Genomic DNA, 20408 nt, shown 5'->3' on the forward strand with positions numbered 1-20408 from the left:
TAATTGATTTTTCGCGGTTTACGTGTCGGAGGAACGATCGTAGCGTAGCGTAGTTGTGGGCGCGAAATTAATCGACGAGTTCGGCATTGGCAGGAGGCTAAAAGGAACGGAGAAAGCGTGGCATTAATTGTCCATATTAGAACTCGGCCATCGACTGTTTAACGCTCGTGAGAATTTGTTACATATCAGGCTTAGAAATAGGTCTATGCGGCCGTTTACTGCGCGGCGAGGGAGAAGGCAATCAGAATGCCGAGCTCCGGAGACAATGGACTTGCATCACTAATATTTCGCGGTACTTTCCTTTCTCGAAGCGCAACTCCGCCACGCGTAATTTCTACCTCGAGACGCTTGAATTTACGCGAGAAATTTCTTCTTTGAATTTTCCTCTGTTCGTTCAGTGTCTGTAATGTTTTAATCACTTCGATTACTTCACGTTATATGACATTATGTTTTAATATCCAGGGGAATTTTATAGATGAAACAAATATGGTAGAATCTTGATTATTTGAACTAATATCATGGATTTCATAAATGTTTCCGACTACATTTGTTTTACTTTCCTATTTCAATTTCCATGGCATACAGTGTTGTAACTCTGCTTCGCTTATTCTCGTTTTCTAATCCTTCTGTTTAAACAGAGAATATTACGCCAGGTATATCAGATGTTGTATTTAGTCGAAACAAGAAACATTATTTGAAATGTATGCTGCAGAAATTGTTCGTGCAATATCTGATAAGCCAGACAATATAATAATATTTATACAATACAGAGAAGAACATTTATTAGTATTATTAAATAAAATTATGTATTAATTATGACACAATAAGGAGGTTGCCTGTGGTTATTACTTGCAACATCGTTTTAAACATCAGATATAACAGCTCACATTTATATAAATTTAATTTAATAAGTTCACATAAATTTAATAGAGAGCACTAATCATCCACGATAGGAACCAGAGATAACATTAGCCAAAAAAGAAAGATAGGTATCTTTCACATTCGCACATTTTCAACAAAATAAATAAAATATGAATCGATTATCCTCCTAATTATCGAATTCAACGTTTTCTTAAAAATTCTCATTTACATTATGACGAATTGCTATTTGCCAATAAACGAATTTAAAGCTAAATTATAGCAGACTTTATATCGTAAGAAATATGTAGCTTCAATAATTGCAAGGGTAATACTTTCGTAACTCGTTGCATATCGTCAGTGGCATCTAACTCTAGAACACGAAACGACGTAAAGTCGTTGACATTCACACCGCTATTAGATAACAGTCATTACTCATGAAACTGTCCAACACATAAACCACCAAGAAACATCGAGAATCATCATCATGAAAAAGAGACTCACCGATAAGCAACACAAGGAACGCGATGTATCCCAGCGCGCAGAGGTTGTCGAACACCCGCATGGTACTTCCGGTTTGCTCTTGGTCCCCAAAACCCTCCAACAGGCTCTAGAAACTAAGACCCAACGGTTGGACGAGGAACCAACCTCATCCTCAACACCGTCAACAAGAGTCACAGGAAACAACCGATCACGAATAATGAAACACGAAACACGAGGCCGACAGCGGAGTCAACGATGGTAACCGGTCCTCGAGACATGAAAGACTGGGGAAAGGCGCGTTTGTTCGGTCGTTGGTTCGACGTTAAGCACCGACACACTGTGACCACCTCTTCTGTTCCTTTACTCCCTGCCATTCCGATCTGTGCCGCTCTCCCTTCACGACAGATAAGTCTTCTCCCTTCACGGATCATCCTCTAGAAAGTCGCTCGAACGACCTTCTAGTTCACGGCGAAACGACCGCACAACGCCGATGTCATCGTAGTGTGTTGTTGATATTCTGGTCCCATCCGGAGGCGAACCAGGGCTTGTCGTTAACGAAGGTTAACAGTTATGGATCCTTCGATCTTTACAGCTACGATTAATCTTTTAAGACGTCTCTTGGTTTCATGCAGAAACTCGAACGACTATAGTAGAATACCATTTATCTGAATTAGTCAGCAGACTGACAGTACTGACTTATGTAATTGCAGTTCATATATAATCGGAGCTCACCAATTATTCTCACTGCCCGTTACTTTTCATTCGCATAATAGGAGCTCACGTGTCAGCATAAGCGAATTCAAGCAGCAAAAGTTAATTGACCATTATCTTAAATTTCGTACAGATAAATGAAGTTCTACTATGCCGAGGAAATTAATGGACGTTACTTCTACTGCGATCTTCGAAACATATTTCCACTCTTGCACTCTCATTTTAGCAAACAATACAGATTTCTCGTAATACCTTAAAGATATGTAACGTAAAATTGTATGGAGAAATCATGCATACCAATAATGAATTTTCCGTATTTTTAATGAACTTGAGATATCTTTCACTTCTAGAAAAACACAAATTTGCCGAAACCGATGAAAGAACAAGAAAGACAAGAATTTAAATCGCCTATTTTTATTTTTATAAACGTTTGGTGGTTTTACAAGTTTCGTCGGATTTATATAAAAAATTACATGAAATTACAAACGAGTACAATGTTAGATACATTCAGGCTTTCAGAAACTGAAAGTCGAATTTATCGATATTAATAGTCCTGTTACATGTAATACTTAAAATGCAAAATTTATATTTGAATGTGAATCGGCTAGAAATTCTACTCTTCAATAGAAGAAGCTAAAACTATATATCTTTAAGAGTGTCGTTCTTATACATACTCCAGACGTCTAAAATTAAAAAATTCTCAGCATCAGCGTACCCGAGCACCGTTTCACTCGGTAGTCATTGCTAAAGACGCCTCGATTTCTTAAGATGCGACCCGAACGACCGGTCGAATATCAATCAGCGTATTGCATCAGCTTCCTCTGGTTACGTGTAATTTCACGTGAACGTCTTATGAAGCGATTTCTCTATTTTTATTTTGGCTATCATCGAACGTTCACCGGGACATGACGTTTTATTGATCTCCTCGCTATGATCCGGCGACAGTGGTCCATTTAAATCGTAGAGTTTTCTGTATTGGCGTATCTTCAGCCTTTGTCGACATGCCAGATGCTGGCATTCTCGAAACCCTTAATACCGTCGAATTTAATGGCAAGGTTTTGGACATTTTTACGGCAGTCGGTTTATCGAGGATCTTCATGATAGTGGTTCAGTGATAAAAATTCTTAAGGAAAACTTTTTCAAGCTGGAACTTGGTCTCGATGTTGGCACTTGGCCTGGATGTTGAAATTTGGTCTCGATATTTTGGAACTTTGATGTCCGATTTGTACGGTTCCTTCTTTGCAAGAGTTTGACGATTCACGGTGATGTTTTTCAGCAATGAAGAAGGTCTTTCGCTTTCGATTCGCGGACTTTAAATCTAGTCTTTGCTCGAACCTTAATATCGAATAGAGAATTATCCATTGTTCGCTTATCACCGAAAGCATATCAGAACAGTCAGTGTGATAAGGCCAGGAAGAAACGTATCGAAAGAATGAAAAAAACCTGTACTTAGTATCTGATTAAATTAAGACACTGATTTTTAACGTTTGATGTTTGACGAATGCAAATTCTTGAAATTTCCTTCCACGATCGCAATGTTGGATATGCATAACATAGATTGATTAAAAGAAAATTTGTGTCATTAGGTTGATTCTTGCTGGAATAATTTTTATTCCGTACATACATTCCCTTTTCCAACATAACGTTAACATTGATTTTTACGTATTTTTGCGTTTGCATTTCAGAAACTGATGTCTGTATCCTCCACCTCGATAGAAGAAATACAGAACATCACCAGTATAGAGGCGACCGTGACACAGCATTTCGCCTATTTGCATGGTGTTCTTCAAAATACAGAGCAACAGATCATTGATACGTTACAGGAGTATACAAATTTGCAGAACAAGAATATCAATGAGATTTTCACACAGCTGAAGGAGTACGAAGAACGACTTCAATCTGCCATTCTGGTAACTACCCGATTTGAAACTTTTACGTGCATTACTTAATCCTTTCGTAGTGTTTATAATTTATTCATTAACTAAACAATACTTGTTTTCGGTGAAACTGGTCTCAAAATTTAATACAGTCGATCTTCTTTGCTAAAGCATCCGAAGAAATGTGTTTCTATTATTAATTATTAATAAAAAAATAATTTCTCTTATAGGCTAAAAAAAGTTTGGTCCTGAATAAATTGAAGAAAATGTTTTAGAATTATCACAAATTTCGAACTTTCTTTTTTTCTTTTGCAATTTAAGGATTTGTAAAGTTACCTATTTTAATGCAAAAATATTATTTTTTTTTTTAGTGTCTCAATATTAGTATAGTAGTGACAAATGTCTGGCTAAACGTTTACCTTGCTTGTCTTTTTCTTTTTTTTTTTTTTTTTTTAAAGAAGCAGAACAAATTTTAATTGATTTATGGTAAAACTAAACTAAAATTGATCTATCAAAATTATTTCGTTACTACGACAATCTCGTATTTGTTTGTATGTCCATGTGTTGTTCAATAAATCAGTAACGAGCCTTTTTATCACAAATATTCGAATTTGTCGTGTAATTTATAATATATGTATTATAAATCATGTTATATATAAATCATGTATTTATACGATACGTTAAACGATTTATCAAATATTCAAATTTCAATTTGCTAGAAGTAGCTTCTATTTTTCAGTTTAGAATCGACATCACGTTTCACGCGCTCTATTTCGTTGGCTAAATTATATCTACATGTGTTTTTAAACAAAGCATTATTGCATCCACAATTTCAACTTGATTGCTATAATTATTAGGTTCGCGGGGAAGTTTTATCGCTTTTATCCACCCAATGTTTGACCTGTACGCAACAAACGAGAATACCTGCACTCGTAACGAGATTTTCCTCGATTAGTCTGTAAAGTTTCGGCTATGAAATTTTCGTAATATAAGCGAAAATCGTAAAAAATTTTCCTCGCGACGTCTTTCGAGAATTTTCTAGGACGAAAATATGATATCTATAATAATAAAATTGTAGGCACAAAGTTCTTTTTTATGTTTGCTAAATTTTTATATCCAGCGATTTAAATACACGATTTGCAAACATTATCGAATATTAATGAAGATTTGTTATTTGTTATTATCAAGGGAAATAACACGCCGAATTATCTTGTTCCACAAAGTCCATAAAAATCAGGATGATATTAAATATGTGGATAAATGTTAAAAGGCTACTGTAAAAGGTCAGACGATCGATTGGCGCACTAAAAAATCTGTTTCAGGTATCGACGTCGATCCAAAACAACCTCGACCAGGTAGACATTCAGCAAGTGATAAAAAAATTGGAACCGATGACCAACATTCCATGCTATCTGGTTCAAAACACTGATAAAGACAATAAAATCGAGTAAGTGATATTTCATTTTCGTGCAATATTTTTCTCTTCTTTAACTTTCGCTTCTTTAACTTACTCCTCGTTTCTTTTCTCCGAACTTTTTTTACTTCCGACTGCGAGAAACGAGAAAATAATTTTTACCTTCAACTTCGATAACAGCTAAAGGTTACAAACAAACGTACGATTTAAAGAAACTAGAAAATACAGCATTCCTAATCTTTTCGTTCTATCCTTTGATGAAATGACGAAGCAATACTTTTAAAAATAAAGTAAAATAATGACATTTTTGAAAGTAAAGTAAAACAATGAAATAAAATTTTAATAAAATGATAGAATTTTATCGAGGATATTATCATCAGTTGCCTGAAATATCTGCTTGCATTCGTCTCGGTTACCATTGCCTCAATAGCAATTGATAAAGAGAAATAAGAAAACAACGAACGAGGAATAAAATTTATTAACACGTTTTAATATTATTTGAATAGGTGATCGATGTCGATCCAGCACGATATTTATCTCGATTCCAACATTAAAACGGTCGAACAACAAAATCATATTCCTTAACGTTCTTGCAGCTCTCGTACGGTACACAGAGATTTTCCAACACAGTGAAAAATCTAGAGCTTTTGATAAATCAAAATCTCCGGTGCATATTGAACGATTTATTTTCCTCGACACCGACGATGGTGCAGAGTCAGACAAATCCTCTGTCGTTTATATTCGTAAGCAGCTTATAGATGTCCGAACGAAAAGAGAATGAAAGACAGAAAAAGAAACTGGTGGGAATGGAGAGAGCACTCGAGGTGTAAGAGTAATTAATTAAAGCGTAATGTATCTACGGTTGCGTTTTAAAGCGGCTTCGGTACATTCCTCCTATTTTTTTTTTCTTTCTTTTTTTTTACCAGCGGAACGAACGTCACTGTTTATTTTCTCCTCGAGATTTCGACTAATTAAAACAAATCTGCTTTTTTTTCTTTTCGACGCTTGTATGCGATAATTCGAATACAATCGAAACTTTAATATTCTATTGGTTCGATAGGAGATTTTTTATAAAATTTTCACATCTGAAAATAACACCAATACGAATACATAGAGTAATTAAAAAATGAAAAAACCCTATAGATTTGTAATAAAATTATTTATAGATGCCGAGTGTATTGGAAAATACACTAGACAAATAGGTGAACTATTACGATTTGTTTAATTTATTTTACAAAAATAAAAAGCAAGTTTAGGGTCACTATGGTTCTCAATGCGAATGTAACTGATATTAAAAAACTAAAGCTTCTCACGCAATTTGCTTAATTCGTCATTCTGTCTGGTGAGTCTGTTTTCCAGAAAGCTCCTCGATTTAGATAATTTTGAGTGTCTTCGATCACAGTTCCATCTTCCAATTTCTATTTTTTCTTACACTTTCCAATTTTATTCAACATGCGATCATTGTTTTAGATTGATATTTCTTGATTCAAAAATAGTCATAAAATTTCATAAAAATAGTCATGAAATAGTCATTCGTTCTTTGACACGAGAAACGAACGAAGATGAGAAAGCAATAAACATATAATCACGATAGTCGTGTCTCGTTACAATACTTAGGAGATTTCAAAATATTTTGTATAAAAAATCATAAAATTTTTCTAGAAATGTTCAGATATTTTCACGAGCCACTGTAATATCACTTGAATTTTAAATCATTATATTGCAATTAAGTATAATTTGATCATCGAAGCAGCTGTTATTTCTTAATTAAACGACACATTCTCTAACATATTTTCTCAAGAAGAATGAACGCTTCTTTTCGCAGATTTGACATCAACAATAACATCATTAAGACCATAGAACAACACTGCTACGTGTACATACCGAAAACACCAATTTACAGTCTGCAACAAAAGGATTTGCTACCAAAGGATTACGAGATAGAACCATTGGTCGAAGAGATTGCTACTTCACGTAATATTAATTTTCTTCATTATCAATTTTCAAAATAGAAAGAATTAAATGGTAAGGCATCTCCACTTTCCAATAATTTGAATAAACCGACAACGACCAACTCAAAATCAGAATACTTTATCAAGCATGCTATAAATTCATTATCAGCTAACACTTGGAGCAATAAACTTTCACACTTTTAAATATGAAACCTAAATCTTTCTTTCCCTTCGAATAAATACAATTTAAATATTGGAGCTGCCCTCCTTATTGTTGCAAACTTGTTGATTTTAAGAGTAGACTATATTATTATGAAACGAATAATTGATAATTGTATTAATTTAATTTTATTAGTTGAAAATTTTGTCATAATGAAAATCTTTATTTTAGTAGAAAATAAGGAAACATCCCCGAAGACTAAACCTAACGTCATAGAGAACGATAATCTTGCTAGTATTGGTACGTAGCTACAACTTTTTCTTAATAACGAGTATCACTTAGGACATTCTTTGCAAGTTTATGCAAAGATCGCAATTTACGTAATATTTTCGTTAGAAATAATTTGTCGAAAATTATCCAAATAATTGTAATCGTTAAAATACGCCGTTGTTCTATAACTCTTGTAGATAGTTTTTTTAAGTTTCTACCAACTTTCATTTTACGATCCGGATCGTTATTTTGCGAGGATACAAAATTCTAATCGATCAATTGTTTTCTTGATTGATCGACGTCGAATATTATATTTTTGACAATACTAGTGGATGTTCTGATACTTATAAATGATATGTAGATACATGGGCATATAACTTCTAAGTTATATAATATTATATATGGAAGATTAATTTATTCTCTTTTGTTTCAAGGATCCTCGGAGATGGTCAACGTCACCCACATCGTGGACCCTTCTTGCTTTTACGTTCAGATAGTACAAAATCAACAGAAAATATCGGATCTTAGCAAAGGACTGGCTACACTGGCAACTACTACAGGAATAATACCAACGGAAGTAACTTTAAGTACGATAACTCCACTTGCTTCAAGTTTGAACTTTCCCATTTCTTTGGTCGTATTTTTCTTAAAATTTTTATTAAACACGATACCCTTTCCGTAACTTTTGTATAATGAAATGACCGCTATAGTAGGATTCTATTTATCTGAACTACTAAATGCAACATTATGATCGCTTTTTACAATCTTTTAAGCTTCCTGCATTTAAAAAGGATATATCTCTGTTTCTAGATGCGCTGTACATCGCGCAGTGCTCGAAACACAATGTTTGGTACCGTGCACGTGTCATAGAAAAGAAACCGAATACGAACGATGACGAAAGATATAGCCTGTTCTTTATTGATTATGGCATGAAAGAGGAAAATGTACCTTTGAGTAGAATAAGAAATATCATACCACAATATGCGATGTTACCGGTGATGGCCCTTAGGTGCACTTTGTTCGATATTGTTCCTAATAATGGTAAATGGCATCCCGATGCCACTCGAGTTTTTAAGAAACTAGTTTGCACGTAAGTATAATCAAACTAGCAAAGCAATTGGAAATGTAATTAAAAGCCTAAACTCTATATTTGTTATTGTTATTATTTATTATATTATTTAGGATTTTTATTAATAATCATATTTACTTTTAATTATTGTATCAGTAATATTTTACATTATTATTATATTATATATTTTTAGAAATTCTGTAGTATCGATGTGCATCAAGATGATAACCGGTGATACTTATTACGTCGATCTGTGCGTGATATCATCAAAAGACTCGGGTTTAATATCCGTGAAAGACTCCTTAACGTATATGAAATACGGCACTTGCATTTCACCAAACACATTAATGGTAATTGCGAATCGTCCATAAACGTTTCAATTTTACTCTGCATGGTTTGATCATCGATCTCTTGTTTACAGAGAATGAATCCTGACTCAACAAGGAAGTATTTTAAGGAAGTGTTAGACCTAGAAATTTACTCGGATGTTCAAATCCTATTTGTCGAATCTCCTAGTTGTATATATGTTCAAAGGGTACGCAATTTGTTAATATCTACTTTCTTCAGTTATCAGTAAATTATTAAATAGTTGATAGTAGATTAATATTTAATTTACTATTACTATTACTATTACTAATATAAATTAATACATAGTAAATGAATAGCTTTAATAGATGGTGAACTAATAGTTATTATTTACGGTCAGTTATTAATAATCAGTTTTCCGTTTAATAAATAAACAAATAAAAACGTAGGAATTAATAAATTAATATTTATGTTACAGACACACACAAATAGATATACCTTTCACAAAATGCAACAAGAAATGATGAATGATTATGAAAAAAATATATCTACCACTGATTATATTATCTTTGCACCTTGTAAAGGTAGATTTCCTAAAGTACTCTTATTAAATATTTAACGATAATAGTAAATATTATAAAATATAAAATACCAGAGTGTTCTACCACCGCTATTAAGTATTATACAGTAAAGTATACAACTATATATTTTAGAATTGAGATCTTATAAAAGTTCTTTTTACAATTCACAAAATATGTAGCCTAATAGATTCTTAACATAGAAGCTACCTAGAAATTACCTTCTAAAATGTCCAATCGTATTGCGCGGTGAAATATTCCTTTGATTGAACAATTAATTACGCGTGTCCTTCTTTACACAGATTTACCGTGTGCTGCACGAGGAGTCGATGGATATTGGCACAGAGGACTCATACGCGAAGTTACCGAGAACACTATAAAAGTTTTCTACGTGGACTTAGGATATACATTGGTATTAAGTTATGATGCCATCAGAGCTCTTCCAAGAAAATACATGTCCTGCAGAACACAAGTAATTTATTTATATGTATCTTTAGTTCTAATTATAATTCTCTTCTGAAACAAAATATCATTTGTTCACCGTCAGGCTGTAAGAGTTTCATTAAGAAACATAAAGCCACGATTTAACAATAAAAACCAATGGGAGCCGGCAACTAAGGAATTCATAAAGAAATTTCTAATGGATATGAAGTCAAATTTCAAAGTTATCCCTTATAATCAATTTGGAGATACATACAACGTTGCTATGTTTACACATGATAACAGTATTAATGTCGCTGATTTACTAGTACAAAAGTGCCTAGCAACGTACATTATTTCTAGGTAAATAATTGAAATGTTTTCTAACAAAGCTTTTAAAACATTAATTATCATCCCTTCTCTCGCTCTCGCTCTCTCTCTCTCTTTTATTTTTCATTTTTATATTATCGATATTGTTTTTGAAATCTGAAATCTTAAGTCTAAAATCAATTTATTAAAAATAATCAGAAAAATATTAAATATATAATTATTATATTATACAAACGTATATACAAACGTTATGGTAATAAAAATGATTTTTTTTTTTTTTTTGTTTTATGACATAGTCCGCACAATACAACAATGGCTACATTCGATTTAAAAACGAAAAAAAAGAAGAATATTAGTTGTTTAGAATTATCTGATCAATATTACAATAATCCAATAAACGAAAACATGAAGAAAGTCATAGAAGAAAATGAAGATCCTTTCAAAATAAAAGTACAAATACACCAAGTGCAATCACCAGACAACATTTACGTTTCTGACGCCACGTGTGATCAGAGCGATGTAGAACTAATGATAAAACAGATGCAAGAATTTTATAGCAAGTATCGTCCCGCAAAACGAGATATTTGGACCAAGGGTGCTACTTGTGCAGTTTATTTTGCAAGATGTGACATGTATTATCGTGGCCGAATCGTTGATATTAAATCAAACGATACAGTAGTCGCATTTTTATACGACATAGGAGTCGAAGAAACTGTATCGACAAATGACATACAACCGTTGTATCCCCTGTTCTCTAAGATATCAACGTACGTTTTTAAGATAAAGCTAACGGGTATATTGCCCTGCGGAGGATCCACCACGTGGCCATCGTTGTCTTGTGAAAAATTGCGCGAAATCATAGATAAAAATCAGACTTCCAAATTCTACATATCTAAATTGGTAAACATTAATCACAAATAAGTGAAAAAAATATATTAGTTAAGAAAAACACTGAATTTTTTTATATCTATCTTATTTAAATAGTATCACATATAATATTTTTTATTTTGTTCGTAAAACAAAAGTTTTACTTCTACTGACCATCATAATGCATGATACAAACAGATTAAATACTGTTATATAGATTGTACATTATAAATTTGTTTGTTATTTATTTTACATCTTCGTAATGTGATTATCTTTTAATGTCATGTATTTCCTCCACCATTTTATAGGAAGACGAAGATATGGAAGATTCTGCAATACCGGTTGAATTATGGATTAAAGAAGTGAAAATGGACGGGCCATTGGCACCAACAAGATATGAAATTAATTCTATCAATAGAATGTTGGTTGAAAAAGGAGTAGCATTACCCGTGAAGGAGTACGTCATCGTTTCAAATATTCTCTAAAATAATAGTATTCTCCTATCCAATTTTTTCCTCTTAAAAAGTTGATTTACACACGCTTAAAAATGTCCAGGTATGCGAAAAAAAGAGATAAAATTTTAGCAATTGAATTGAAACGACAATTAATGAAGAAATTTGAAAGATTAACGAATTATGAATCAAACGTGAAGTTGCTTGAAATTAATGATTGCTCCATTGAGCCCATGGAGATAACTGCTACTACAGCGATATCGAAGCCAATATTATATCATTTAAATTCTGATTCTAATAATCAAATTTATGAGAACATGGAAGAAATATTTGATAACGTTCCGAAACTTTTATCGTCAGCTTGGTTACCAGTAGAACCAATAAATGAAGATACATTTATTGCTATACCGACATACTTAGATAATAGCGGCTTTCTTTATCTTCATTCCAAAACGGGTAGTATGTATATACTTTTTAAATTAACTCTATTAAAAGATACAACGTAATAAATTTAATAGTAAATATATAATATACTTCATTCTTATATCCTTATTATGTTTCTCTTTTTTTAGGTAGTAAAATATTAGAATATATAGAAATGAAATTAGAAAAAATATACAGCAATCGTTCAATTGAACTTTGTGATACTGAATGGGCTGTAGGAGATCCATGTATTGCACAGTATCATGTAAATAAAAAATGGTACCGAGGAAAAATAGTGGAGATTCAAGGAAACGACATAATTAATGTAAAAGTTTATTCCCATCATCTGTTCAATTACAAAGTATATATGTGTTGTAATACTTTACGAAATATATTTATTACAGGTAGAATTTGTAGACTATGGAAACATAGAGCAATGTACAACTGAAGATTTAAAGAAAAAAGTTATCTTAGAAGATATTCCAATTCAATGCACAAAATGTTTGATCGAAGGTTTAAATCCGGTAAATAGTTTAAATGATTCCATATATTATCTATTAATCAATATGTTCTAAAATTATTGATTAAATTTACTTTAATAGGGGACTGAGAGTGGAATGTGGGCAACAGAAGATTTAGATAGAATACATAAGCTTCTCATTGAACAGGAATGCGAAGTCACAATCATTTATAGAAGTGAAAAATACCTCAATGTGAGTAATGTTAGCAAAACAAACTTCATTCAACAATAAAATTAATATAATTTGACAATGCTTATAAAATAGGAAAAACGTTTACAATGTTTAAAACTTGATAAAATAATTAAGTTTCATTTTTATTTATTTATTCATATCTCTTTTAATTTAATACGCCTGCAATGTTTCAGATTTCTTTAAAGATCTTGCCAAACAAATACTGCAAAAAGAAAACTGATTTAATCACATTTCTTATCAATGAATTGGAAATGAACATTAAACCTAATATTGAGGCCATTACATTCCAAAATAGAGTAACTACAAATGTTACTAAAGATGTTACTTCAGATGCAGTTATAGAAAACCCGAGATCATTTTCTTTAGGCGATGACGTGATAAGTGATCCAATTATTACTGGAAATTCTGTGTTGCTTCCAGACAATGATACAGATACTGTACATAATATTGACAATGATACTGTAACTGATGTTGAAAATGTATCATGGTTTAAATTAGAGACAACAATTACTTCAACTCCTAATATTGCTTCACAAGAAGATCTTTCAATGCATTATAAACTTATAAATATACCAAACGACATAGACTATATTGAGATAGAAATGTGTTGCTGTATTACTCCTACTATCTTCTATGCTCAATTAAAAGAAAATATTCATTGTACGGTATGTTATGAAACTATCATCTCATGCCTCGTTTTCTCATCTTATTTTAAATATTTACAACGTAAGTAAATATTTCATCCATTTTAGATTTTAAATGCGTATTATACACAGTATGAACTTTTAATGAATGACTTGCAAGAAAATGCGGACAAACAACCATTGATTACAAAGTTTACTGTTAGTAAGTATTACTCAACTAAAAGTAATAATTATTTATAAGAAAGGACTTGCTATGAATTTTAATGAAAGTGATTATGAAAATATTAAATATAACAAATAATTCTATATACCTTCACCTTTATGTATCTTATGAACTGGAATGAATTTATTATTTGTAGATACTCCATGCTGCGCGAAATTCAATGATAATCTTTGGTATCGATGTCTAATAACGGAATCTGAACCTATTATAAATTCAGATAATATTGAAATTAAACTGCTTTATGTAGATTACGGTAATGACGAATATAGAAAAGTAAATTCACAACAGTAAGTCACATTTATCTGGTTTATAATATTAATATGTTATTCTAACTTAATATAAAAAACATTCTTTTATTTACATAAAAGATGTGAATTGTACACTTTAAAGAAAGAATGGATAGAGATACCTACTATTGCAATGAAGTGTAAATTGTGGAATGTAGAAGTTGTTTCTATATTCGATCATGATAAGCTAGTCTCTCAATTAGAAAAAATGTACAATAAACGTATTATAGCTAAAATTAAAGTAAGTAATTATGTACTGATTAATCATACATTTAATAATAGATGATAAACAATGAAATTAATTGTTTTAGGAAACTGATGAAGAGTTTATGAGCGTTGAACTGTATGAAGACGAAAAATGTGGGAAAGTTATGTACAATACTTTAATTGAAGAAGGTTTATTCGAGGTTAGATCAAAAAAAATTGACGATCTACATTATCCTTAAATAGTAACACATATTTATTTCTATCATTTACAATGATAAGCTAGTATAAAATTATTAAATTCCAAAATGAGATTTTATGTTAAAAACTTATTAATCATACGAACTAAGCTTATATGTTGAAGTATTACAGTTTTTAGGCAAATTTAAATGTTTATTGTTATAAAAGGAAAAAATTACTAGAAGTATATTAACGTTGAGCACTTTTAGCAATCTGTTCTTTAAGTAATAAAATACTTTGCCTTTGTTCAGGTGGTAACATAGCGATTTGTTCATCAGATAATTGTAGTACTTGCATTATTAAAGCCGCCTACAATGAAATTAGTAATTATTTTTACATTTTGTCATCTACTATATAACTGAATAATGTAAGATTTTATATATTTTTATATAAAAATAAATGACATTTATATGTAATTTGTTTTTAAATACCTTCTCTTGATCAGACGCTCCGCTCGGTATATTTCCCGCTGGAGACATGCCTGCCATAAGCCTCGACGTTGCAGATGTCGTTGACGTGGTCAATGCAGTAACTGGAGTTACTACACTAGCTGTAGCAACATTTGAAGACTGACCAGTAGGTGCTGCAACAGGTCTTGGTACCACTGGTAGTGCAACTGGCACTGGTGCTAAAGGATAAAATTAGCAAAAAATAGATACAATTATAAAGAAGTAATTAAATTTCTTATTTTGAATTTCTCATTATCATAGAAAATAAGAAATATTTTGAAAAACTTACGATTAGCTTTTGTAATTCTTGGATCAATAGGCATTCTTGGATCTCTAGGATCCCTTGGATCTCTACCAAATCTGTCTGTTCTTGGATCACGACAGAAACTGAAAAAAATCATATGCTTTTAGAATGTTTTAAATACTTTGATTTTAAATTATCTATGATAATTGTAGAACCTCTCAACTCCTTCAACAGGAAGTGTGCTGTAAAAAAGAACACATTCTTAAAATATATTAATTTAAGAGATTTGTTTAACATGAAAGAAATACTAACTTGTCCGAAATATTGAATGTACTAAGTGCTCTAGGATCTGTATTGGCAGGTACAGCTGGAGATACACTGACAGGTGTTGGTTGTACTTGTTGTGGTCCTCTTAAATCTTGATCCATTCTAGCTAGACGTGGATCCATTTGTCTGTCCAATGTACGTAAATCAACATCTTGACCTGTCATAAAATTTTATTATTTAAACATTAAATGATATCTAAATTTAGACAAATAAAATTAAAATTTCACTGTTCTCACCAGCAAAAATTGGTGCTGGAGGATTAGTAACTGCTGCTGGACGCGTAGGAGCCCATGGTTCTTCTATTCGGGGTACAACTGGATGTACAGCTGGCTTATCAGAAGGTGTTAATACACCTGGGATTGGATTTGCTTTATGTAACATATTAACTGCTGTATGAGGGTCCACTATTCTCATTACTACCTGAGCTTGTAGCAAGGCATATGCCAACTGAGGATTTTGAAGCAACATTTGACGTGCCTCATTTGGATTGTTTTGTACGCAAAGTTTCATTTGTTTCATAAGTTCAAACATTTGTTCAGGTGGTAAGGATGCAACAGCTTTACTTATAGCTTCTGGAGCTTTATCCGATTGCACTGCTTCTCCATATGGATTCTCAGTATTCTGCCCTTGTAAAAGACTTTGCATTTCCATTCGACTCTTCTCTGTACATGCATTATCAACCCGCAATGTTCTTCCACCAATTTCATAACCATTCAAGTTCCTCATAGCACTAAGAGCTGTCTCTTGATCTTTGTACTCACAAAAGCCATATCCCTTTGGTTTGCCTGTCTCCCGGTCAAACACTAATCTAATCAAATTACAAATTTTTGTAAGTATTATAAAGATCTACAATAACATTGTCATTTACGAAATTATTATTTACAAGTAAAATAAAAATTATTTTATTATTAACTAATAATATTTAAATTCAAAATGAACTTACTTAAATGAAAGCACTGGTCCAACTTCGCTAAAAATATCCTTTAAATTCTCCTCTGTGGCTTCGTACGGGATATTCCCGACTATTCAAAAAGATCATACATATTTAAAGGTTATGCGGTATCATTAATAAAAAATAATCTAATATCAAACAATGTTTCTTACCGAAAACACTCCGCATAGACTTGTCCATGAGCGATTGATCAGAAATAGTTGAATTACTCATTTTTGCAATTTATTCGCTTTTGTTTATTATTCGAAGTTTGAACACAGCACTAGTTCGCTGCTACTAGAAAAACACAAACGAAAACCAATTCACATTGATACATGGCTAACCAATAATATCACATTATTTTATGTATTTTCATTTTTTTATTACACCATTTATATTGTTCTGGCATAAATCGTATAAATTATATAATATCTCTTAACATCTATTAATTTATCATTAACATCTATTAATTGATCTTCTAAATGAAAAATTTAAATTCAAAAGTAAACAAAAATAAATTAAGAAATAACATATTTTTTGTCAGTTCATTTTATTTCATATAAAAGTACATTTTCAATATTACAATCAACCATACATTAGCTTTTGATAAATTTATTATGTTGTAAAACTATTTCTTCATTACTATAATGGACTATAGACGATATGGTTTTCATAATGTATAATGCTTGGATATAATTAAACAATAAAGCAATTGTTGAATCATATCTTTTTTACTTAATGGTGGAACAATCTCAAATTAGTATGAATTAATACCATTTTATGTTCATCACAAGCTTGTATTACTGTCTTATCATTTACAGAACCAGAAGGGCTTGCAATATATTTGACGCCACTCTGTAATTAAATAACTACCTTTTAAAATTTCAGAAAATGATATGGCAAGATAATACAATAAATAACTAAACTATATACCAATTTAGCTCTATCCACATTATCTCTGAATGGGAAAAAGGCATCGCTACTTAAAACAACATTGTCCGCTTTGTTTATCCATTCTGTTTTATCACTTTCTGAGAGTTTCTGTGGAACTTCCTCGTACATTTCTGCCCAAGTAGCCTCATCCATATCTTTTCCAATAGATCCATTTACATAATTGTCAATAGCATTCGAAATTTCTGCTCGTTTTACATTTTTCTTAAACTTCATACTAGTAACTTTGGGATGCTGTCGAAGCCACCTGAAAAATATTTATTATAATGTTGACAATAATAGATCGATTATTACGATATATGCAACAGATATTAGATATTAAGAACACAATATACCAGTTATCAGCTTTATCACCAGCAAGTCTAGTACAATGAATCCTTGATTGTTGTCCCGCGCCTATCCCAATTACTTGCCCATCTTTTGCATAACAAACTGAATTACTTTGGGTATACTTTAAAGCAATAGTAGCAACAATTAAATCTCTCATAGCACTATCAGAAATGGTTGTCAAATGTTTGGTTACTACATTGGAAAATGTATTTTTATCAATAACAGCATCATTACGTTTTTGTTCCATAGTTAAACCAAACAGAACTCTACGCTCCATTTGAGATGGTATATAATTTGGATCAATTTGAAGAACACAATATGCACCATTTTTTTTCTTCTTTAAAATTTTAAGGGCATCCTCTGAATAGCCAGGTGCAATAATACCATCAGAGACCTCTCTAAAATATAAATAATAATAAAAAATAACTAATAGTTTCTTGACTTCAATTTTTAATTTGATTATACCATACATTACCTAGATATGATTTTAGCAGTAACTTCATCACATGCGTCAGATAATGCAATAAAATCTCCAAAGCTTGACATTCTATCTGCTCCTCGTGCACGTGCATAAGCAGTTGCTAGTGGTGTAAGTTGGTGTAATAAGTCATCTACTTGACATAACTTTGCTTCTACAGCGTCCAATGGTACACTAACTGCTGCACCAGCTGGACTAACATGTTTAAAAGATGTTGCAGCTGGTAAATTTAAAGCTGCCTTTAACTCCTTCACCAACTGATAACCATTTAATGCATCACAAAGATTAATAAAACCTGGGGAACCATTTACTACAGTCAGTGGTAATTTATCTAAAGTTGTAAAAATTTGTGCTGGTTTCTGATGTGGATTCATTCCATATCTTAATGTCAATTGAGAAACCTCACTACTATATTGTTTACGGAAATAATCTGAAATAGCATTATCATACTCTGCTGTATGAGTGAATGCTTTAAGTGCTAATACTTGTCTAAAAATAAAAAAAAAAATACAATATTTTAAAGTATAAAACTATTTTCTCTAATATCTATTTTAATAGAATATATACCTAGTTTCCAACGAAGTATCTTTGTTAATAGATGATTCTAATTCCTTCCCAACTTTTTCATAATCACTAGGATCACAAATAACTGTTACTCTACTATGATTTTTAGCAGCAGCTCGTAACAAAGTTACTCCACCAATATCTACATTTTCTACTGCATCTTCAATTGTCACATCTGGTTTAGTAACTGTGTTTACAAATGGATACAAATTGCATACCACAAGCTGAATGAGCTGATAATTTTGTTTATGAAGATCTTGCAGATCTGACTCTGTGAGTCTAGCTAGTATACCTACATAAATAAACTTTCTATATAGTATGTATAGCATAAGTAAAATAAAAAATAAATTCAAATATATGAATGTCTTTACCAGCATGAACAGCAGGATGAAGAGTCTTGACTCTTCCATTAAGCATTTCAGGTGCACCAGTGATATTAGATACGTCTTTCACTGGGAGACCAGCATCTCTCAAAGATTTTGCTGTTCCACCAGATGCAACTAAAGACAAACCTAGTTCATGTAACTTTTTAGCAAATGGTAAAAGATTTGTTTTATCGGATACACTCAATAATGCTAGAAATAGAATAAACAAAATAAAATAAGTTAATTTTATGACATAAATATACTAGTTACTTTATTTGACAAAGTTTATTGAATAAAAAAAATTTATAAACAATATTTTTGTAATATATAACATTACAAAATATTCATAATTGTAATAATAGTAGCAATTATAATCGCATAAGCAATAAATTAATAATATATCAATAACTAATATTTAAATCAATTATAGATATTAATAAATTCTAATCATAAGTATTCCGGGTCTGGAAAATTTGATTTTTCACTCATTTATTCTCATTTATTTTTCTTAACTTTTTTTTAATAATTACAAATATAACTTACCTAAATTTCCAGCAGACATGGTTTTATTTCTTCTAAAAATATTATTGTGAAGAGAAATCAGTCTGAACGAAATTAATCAAATTACTCAACGCTTACGGGTTTTGTAAGCACAATTGAAGAGACTCAACAAGTGTGCAACTCTGAAATAATCTTATCCCCCATTATAATCCGGACTGTGTATACATATACGTATATAAATATGTATAGGTAACTAAATACCACACATGTATTCACGAATGTGTATACGAAATAGCATCGAATATTATAACTTCAAAATATTTTGCAATTTGCGGGGGTCTTAAAGATCAAATGTTATCACATTAGATAAAATATCTTATAATAAACTGCAAGTATTGACTTAAAAAATAGGTACAACTTGCAAAATATATTTTTATCGTTAAAATGTTTTGATACACTTTTTATATTATTGTAAGTTATGCTAAGATCATAACACATTGCACATTGTACTTAATTGCATATATTATATATAAATATAGAGTTCTATTTAAAGAACTACTGATGACCTTGACATGCTATAAAAAAAGTCTATTTTTGAGATATTTTTTCATACAACAATAAATAAGGCAAATATTTAGGTGATCTTATTTAAATGGGTTACCCTATATATTGACATAAAAATATATTAACTGTATATATATATACACATATTACAATAATAATATAACATTAAATAAAATTATTAAAATTTTATACACTAAGGATACTTCAGAATGTTTATAAAATT

At 31.3% G+C, this 20408-nt stretch overlaps 4 protein-coding genes across 12 annotated transcripts in view; 1 reads left to right on the forward strand and 3 right to left on the reverse strand.

The window, feature by feature from the left end:
* LOC126920028 (uncharacterized) overlaps positions 1 to 1967 on the reverse strand; it is a 112373-nt gene extending 110406 nt beyond the window's left edge. The window contains exon 1 of the mRNA XM_050729888.1: positions 1363 to 1967. Coding sequence (XP_050585845.1) covers positions 1363 to 1423 — 61 coding nt within the window. The 5' untranslated portion in view covers positions 1424 to 1967. The remainder of the gene's footprint in view (positions 1 to 1362) is intronic.
* Positions 1 to 14491, forward strand: part of LOC126919997 (tudor domain-containing protein 1) — a 311431-nt gene extending 296940 nt beyond the window's left edge. For all 6 annotated transcript variants that reach the window (XM_050729782.1, XM_050729780.1, XM_050729783.1 and 3 more), the window contains 22 exons: positions 3738 to 3962; positions 5252 to 5376; positions 7169 to 7317; positions 7687 to 7755; positions 8160 to 8312; positions 8536 to 8815; positions 8988 to 9144; positions 9216 to 9329; positions 9579 to 9684; positions 9981 to 10150; positions 10226 to 10461; positions 10725 to 11328; positions 11604 to 11752; positions 11851 to 12206; positions 12320 to 12495; positions 12575 to 12694; positions 12773 to 12883; positions 13057 to 13548; positions 13636 to 13729; positions 13887 to 14037; positions 14119 to 14278; positions 14349 to 14491. In XM_050729782.1, the coding sequence (XP_050585739.1) occupies positions 3738 to 3962; positions 5252 to 5376; positions 7169 to 7317; positions 7687 to 7755; positions 8160 to 8312; positions 8536 to 8815; positions 8988 to 9144; positions 9216 to 9329; positions 9579 to 9684; positions 9981 to 10150; positions 10226 to 10461; positions 10725 to 11328; positions 11604 to 11752; positions 11851 to 12206; positions 12320 to 12495; positions 12575 to 12694; positions 12773 to 12883; positions 13057 to 13548; positions 13636 to 13729; positions 13887 to 14037; positions 14119 to 14278; positions 14349 to 14483 (4332 nt within the window). In that variant the 3' untranslated portion in view covers positions 14484 to 14491. The remainder of the gene's footprint in view (positions 1 to 3737; positions 3963 to 5251; positions 5377 to 7168; positions 7318 to 7686; positions 7756 to 8159; positions 8313 to 8535; positions 8816 to 8987; positions 9145 to 9215; positions 9330 to 9578; positions 9685 to 9980; positions 10151 to 10225; positions 10462 to 10724; positions 11329 to 11603; positions 11753 to 11850; positions 12207 to 12319; positions 12496 to 12574; positions 12695 to 12772; positions 12884 to 13056; positions 13549 to 13635; positions 13730 to 13886; positions 14038 to 14118; positions 14279 to 14348) is intronic.
* On the reverse strand, positions 14474 to 16773 carry LOC126920017 (cleavage stimulation factor subunit 2). Of its 2 annotated transcripts, XM_050729866.1 has the most exons (8): positions 16606 to 16773; positions 16445 to 16523; positions 15738 to 16309; positions 15487 to 15658; positions 15390 to 15416; positions 15220 to 15317; positions 14913 to 15109; positions 14474 to 14790 (listed from the first exon to the last, which is right to left on the reverse strand). In XM_050729866.1, the coding sequence occupies exons 1-8, from the start codon at positions 16664 to 16666 to the stop codon at positions 14671 to 14673; spliced, it is 1326 nt and encodes a 441-aa protein (XP_050585823.1). In that variant the 5' UTR covers positions 16667 to 16773; the 3' UTR covers positions 14474 to 14670. The 2 variants fall into 2 exon arrangements, with proteins under 2 accessions (XP_050585823.1, XP_050585824.1); XM_050729867.1 differs by lacking the exon at positions 15390 to 15416.
* A 190-nt stretch (positions 16774 to 16963) lies between these two features.
* Positions 16964 to 19907, reverse strand: LOC126920011 (bifunctional purine biosynthesis protein ATIC). Of its 3 annotated transcripts, none has more exons than XM_050729841.1 (7): positions 19664 to 19907; positions 19127 to 19330; positions 18759 to 19047; positions 18189 to 18680; positions 17719 to 18111; positions 17366 to 17630; positions 16964 to 17301 (listed from the first exon to the last, which is right to left on the reverse strand). In XM_050729841.1, the coding sequence occupies exons 1-7, from the start codon at positions 19680 to 19682 to the stop codon at positions 17248 to 17250; spliced, it is 1716 nt and encodes a 571-aa protein (XP_050585798.1). In that variant the 5' UTR covers positions 19683 to 19907; the 3' UTR covers positions 16964 to 17247. The 3 variants fall into 3 exon arrangements, with proteins under 3 accessions (XP_050585798.1, XP_050585799.1, XP_050585797.1); XM_050729842.1 differs by having other exon boundaries at positions 16964 to 17287; positions 19127 to 19255; positions 19664 to 19887; XM_050729840.1 differs by having other exon boundaries at positions 16964 to 17287; positions 19664 to 19884.
* Positions 19908 to 20408: the final 501 nt, after the last annotated feature.

Source organism: Bombus affinis, chromosome 9 (assembly GCF_024516045.1).
Source record: "Bombus affinis isolate iyBomAffi1 chromosome 9, iyBomAffi1.2, whole genome shotgun sequence".
NCBI lineage: Eukaryota > Metazoa > Arthropoda > Insecta > Hymenoptera > Apidae > Bombus > Bombus affinis.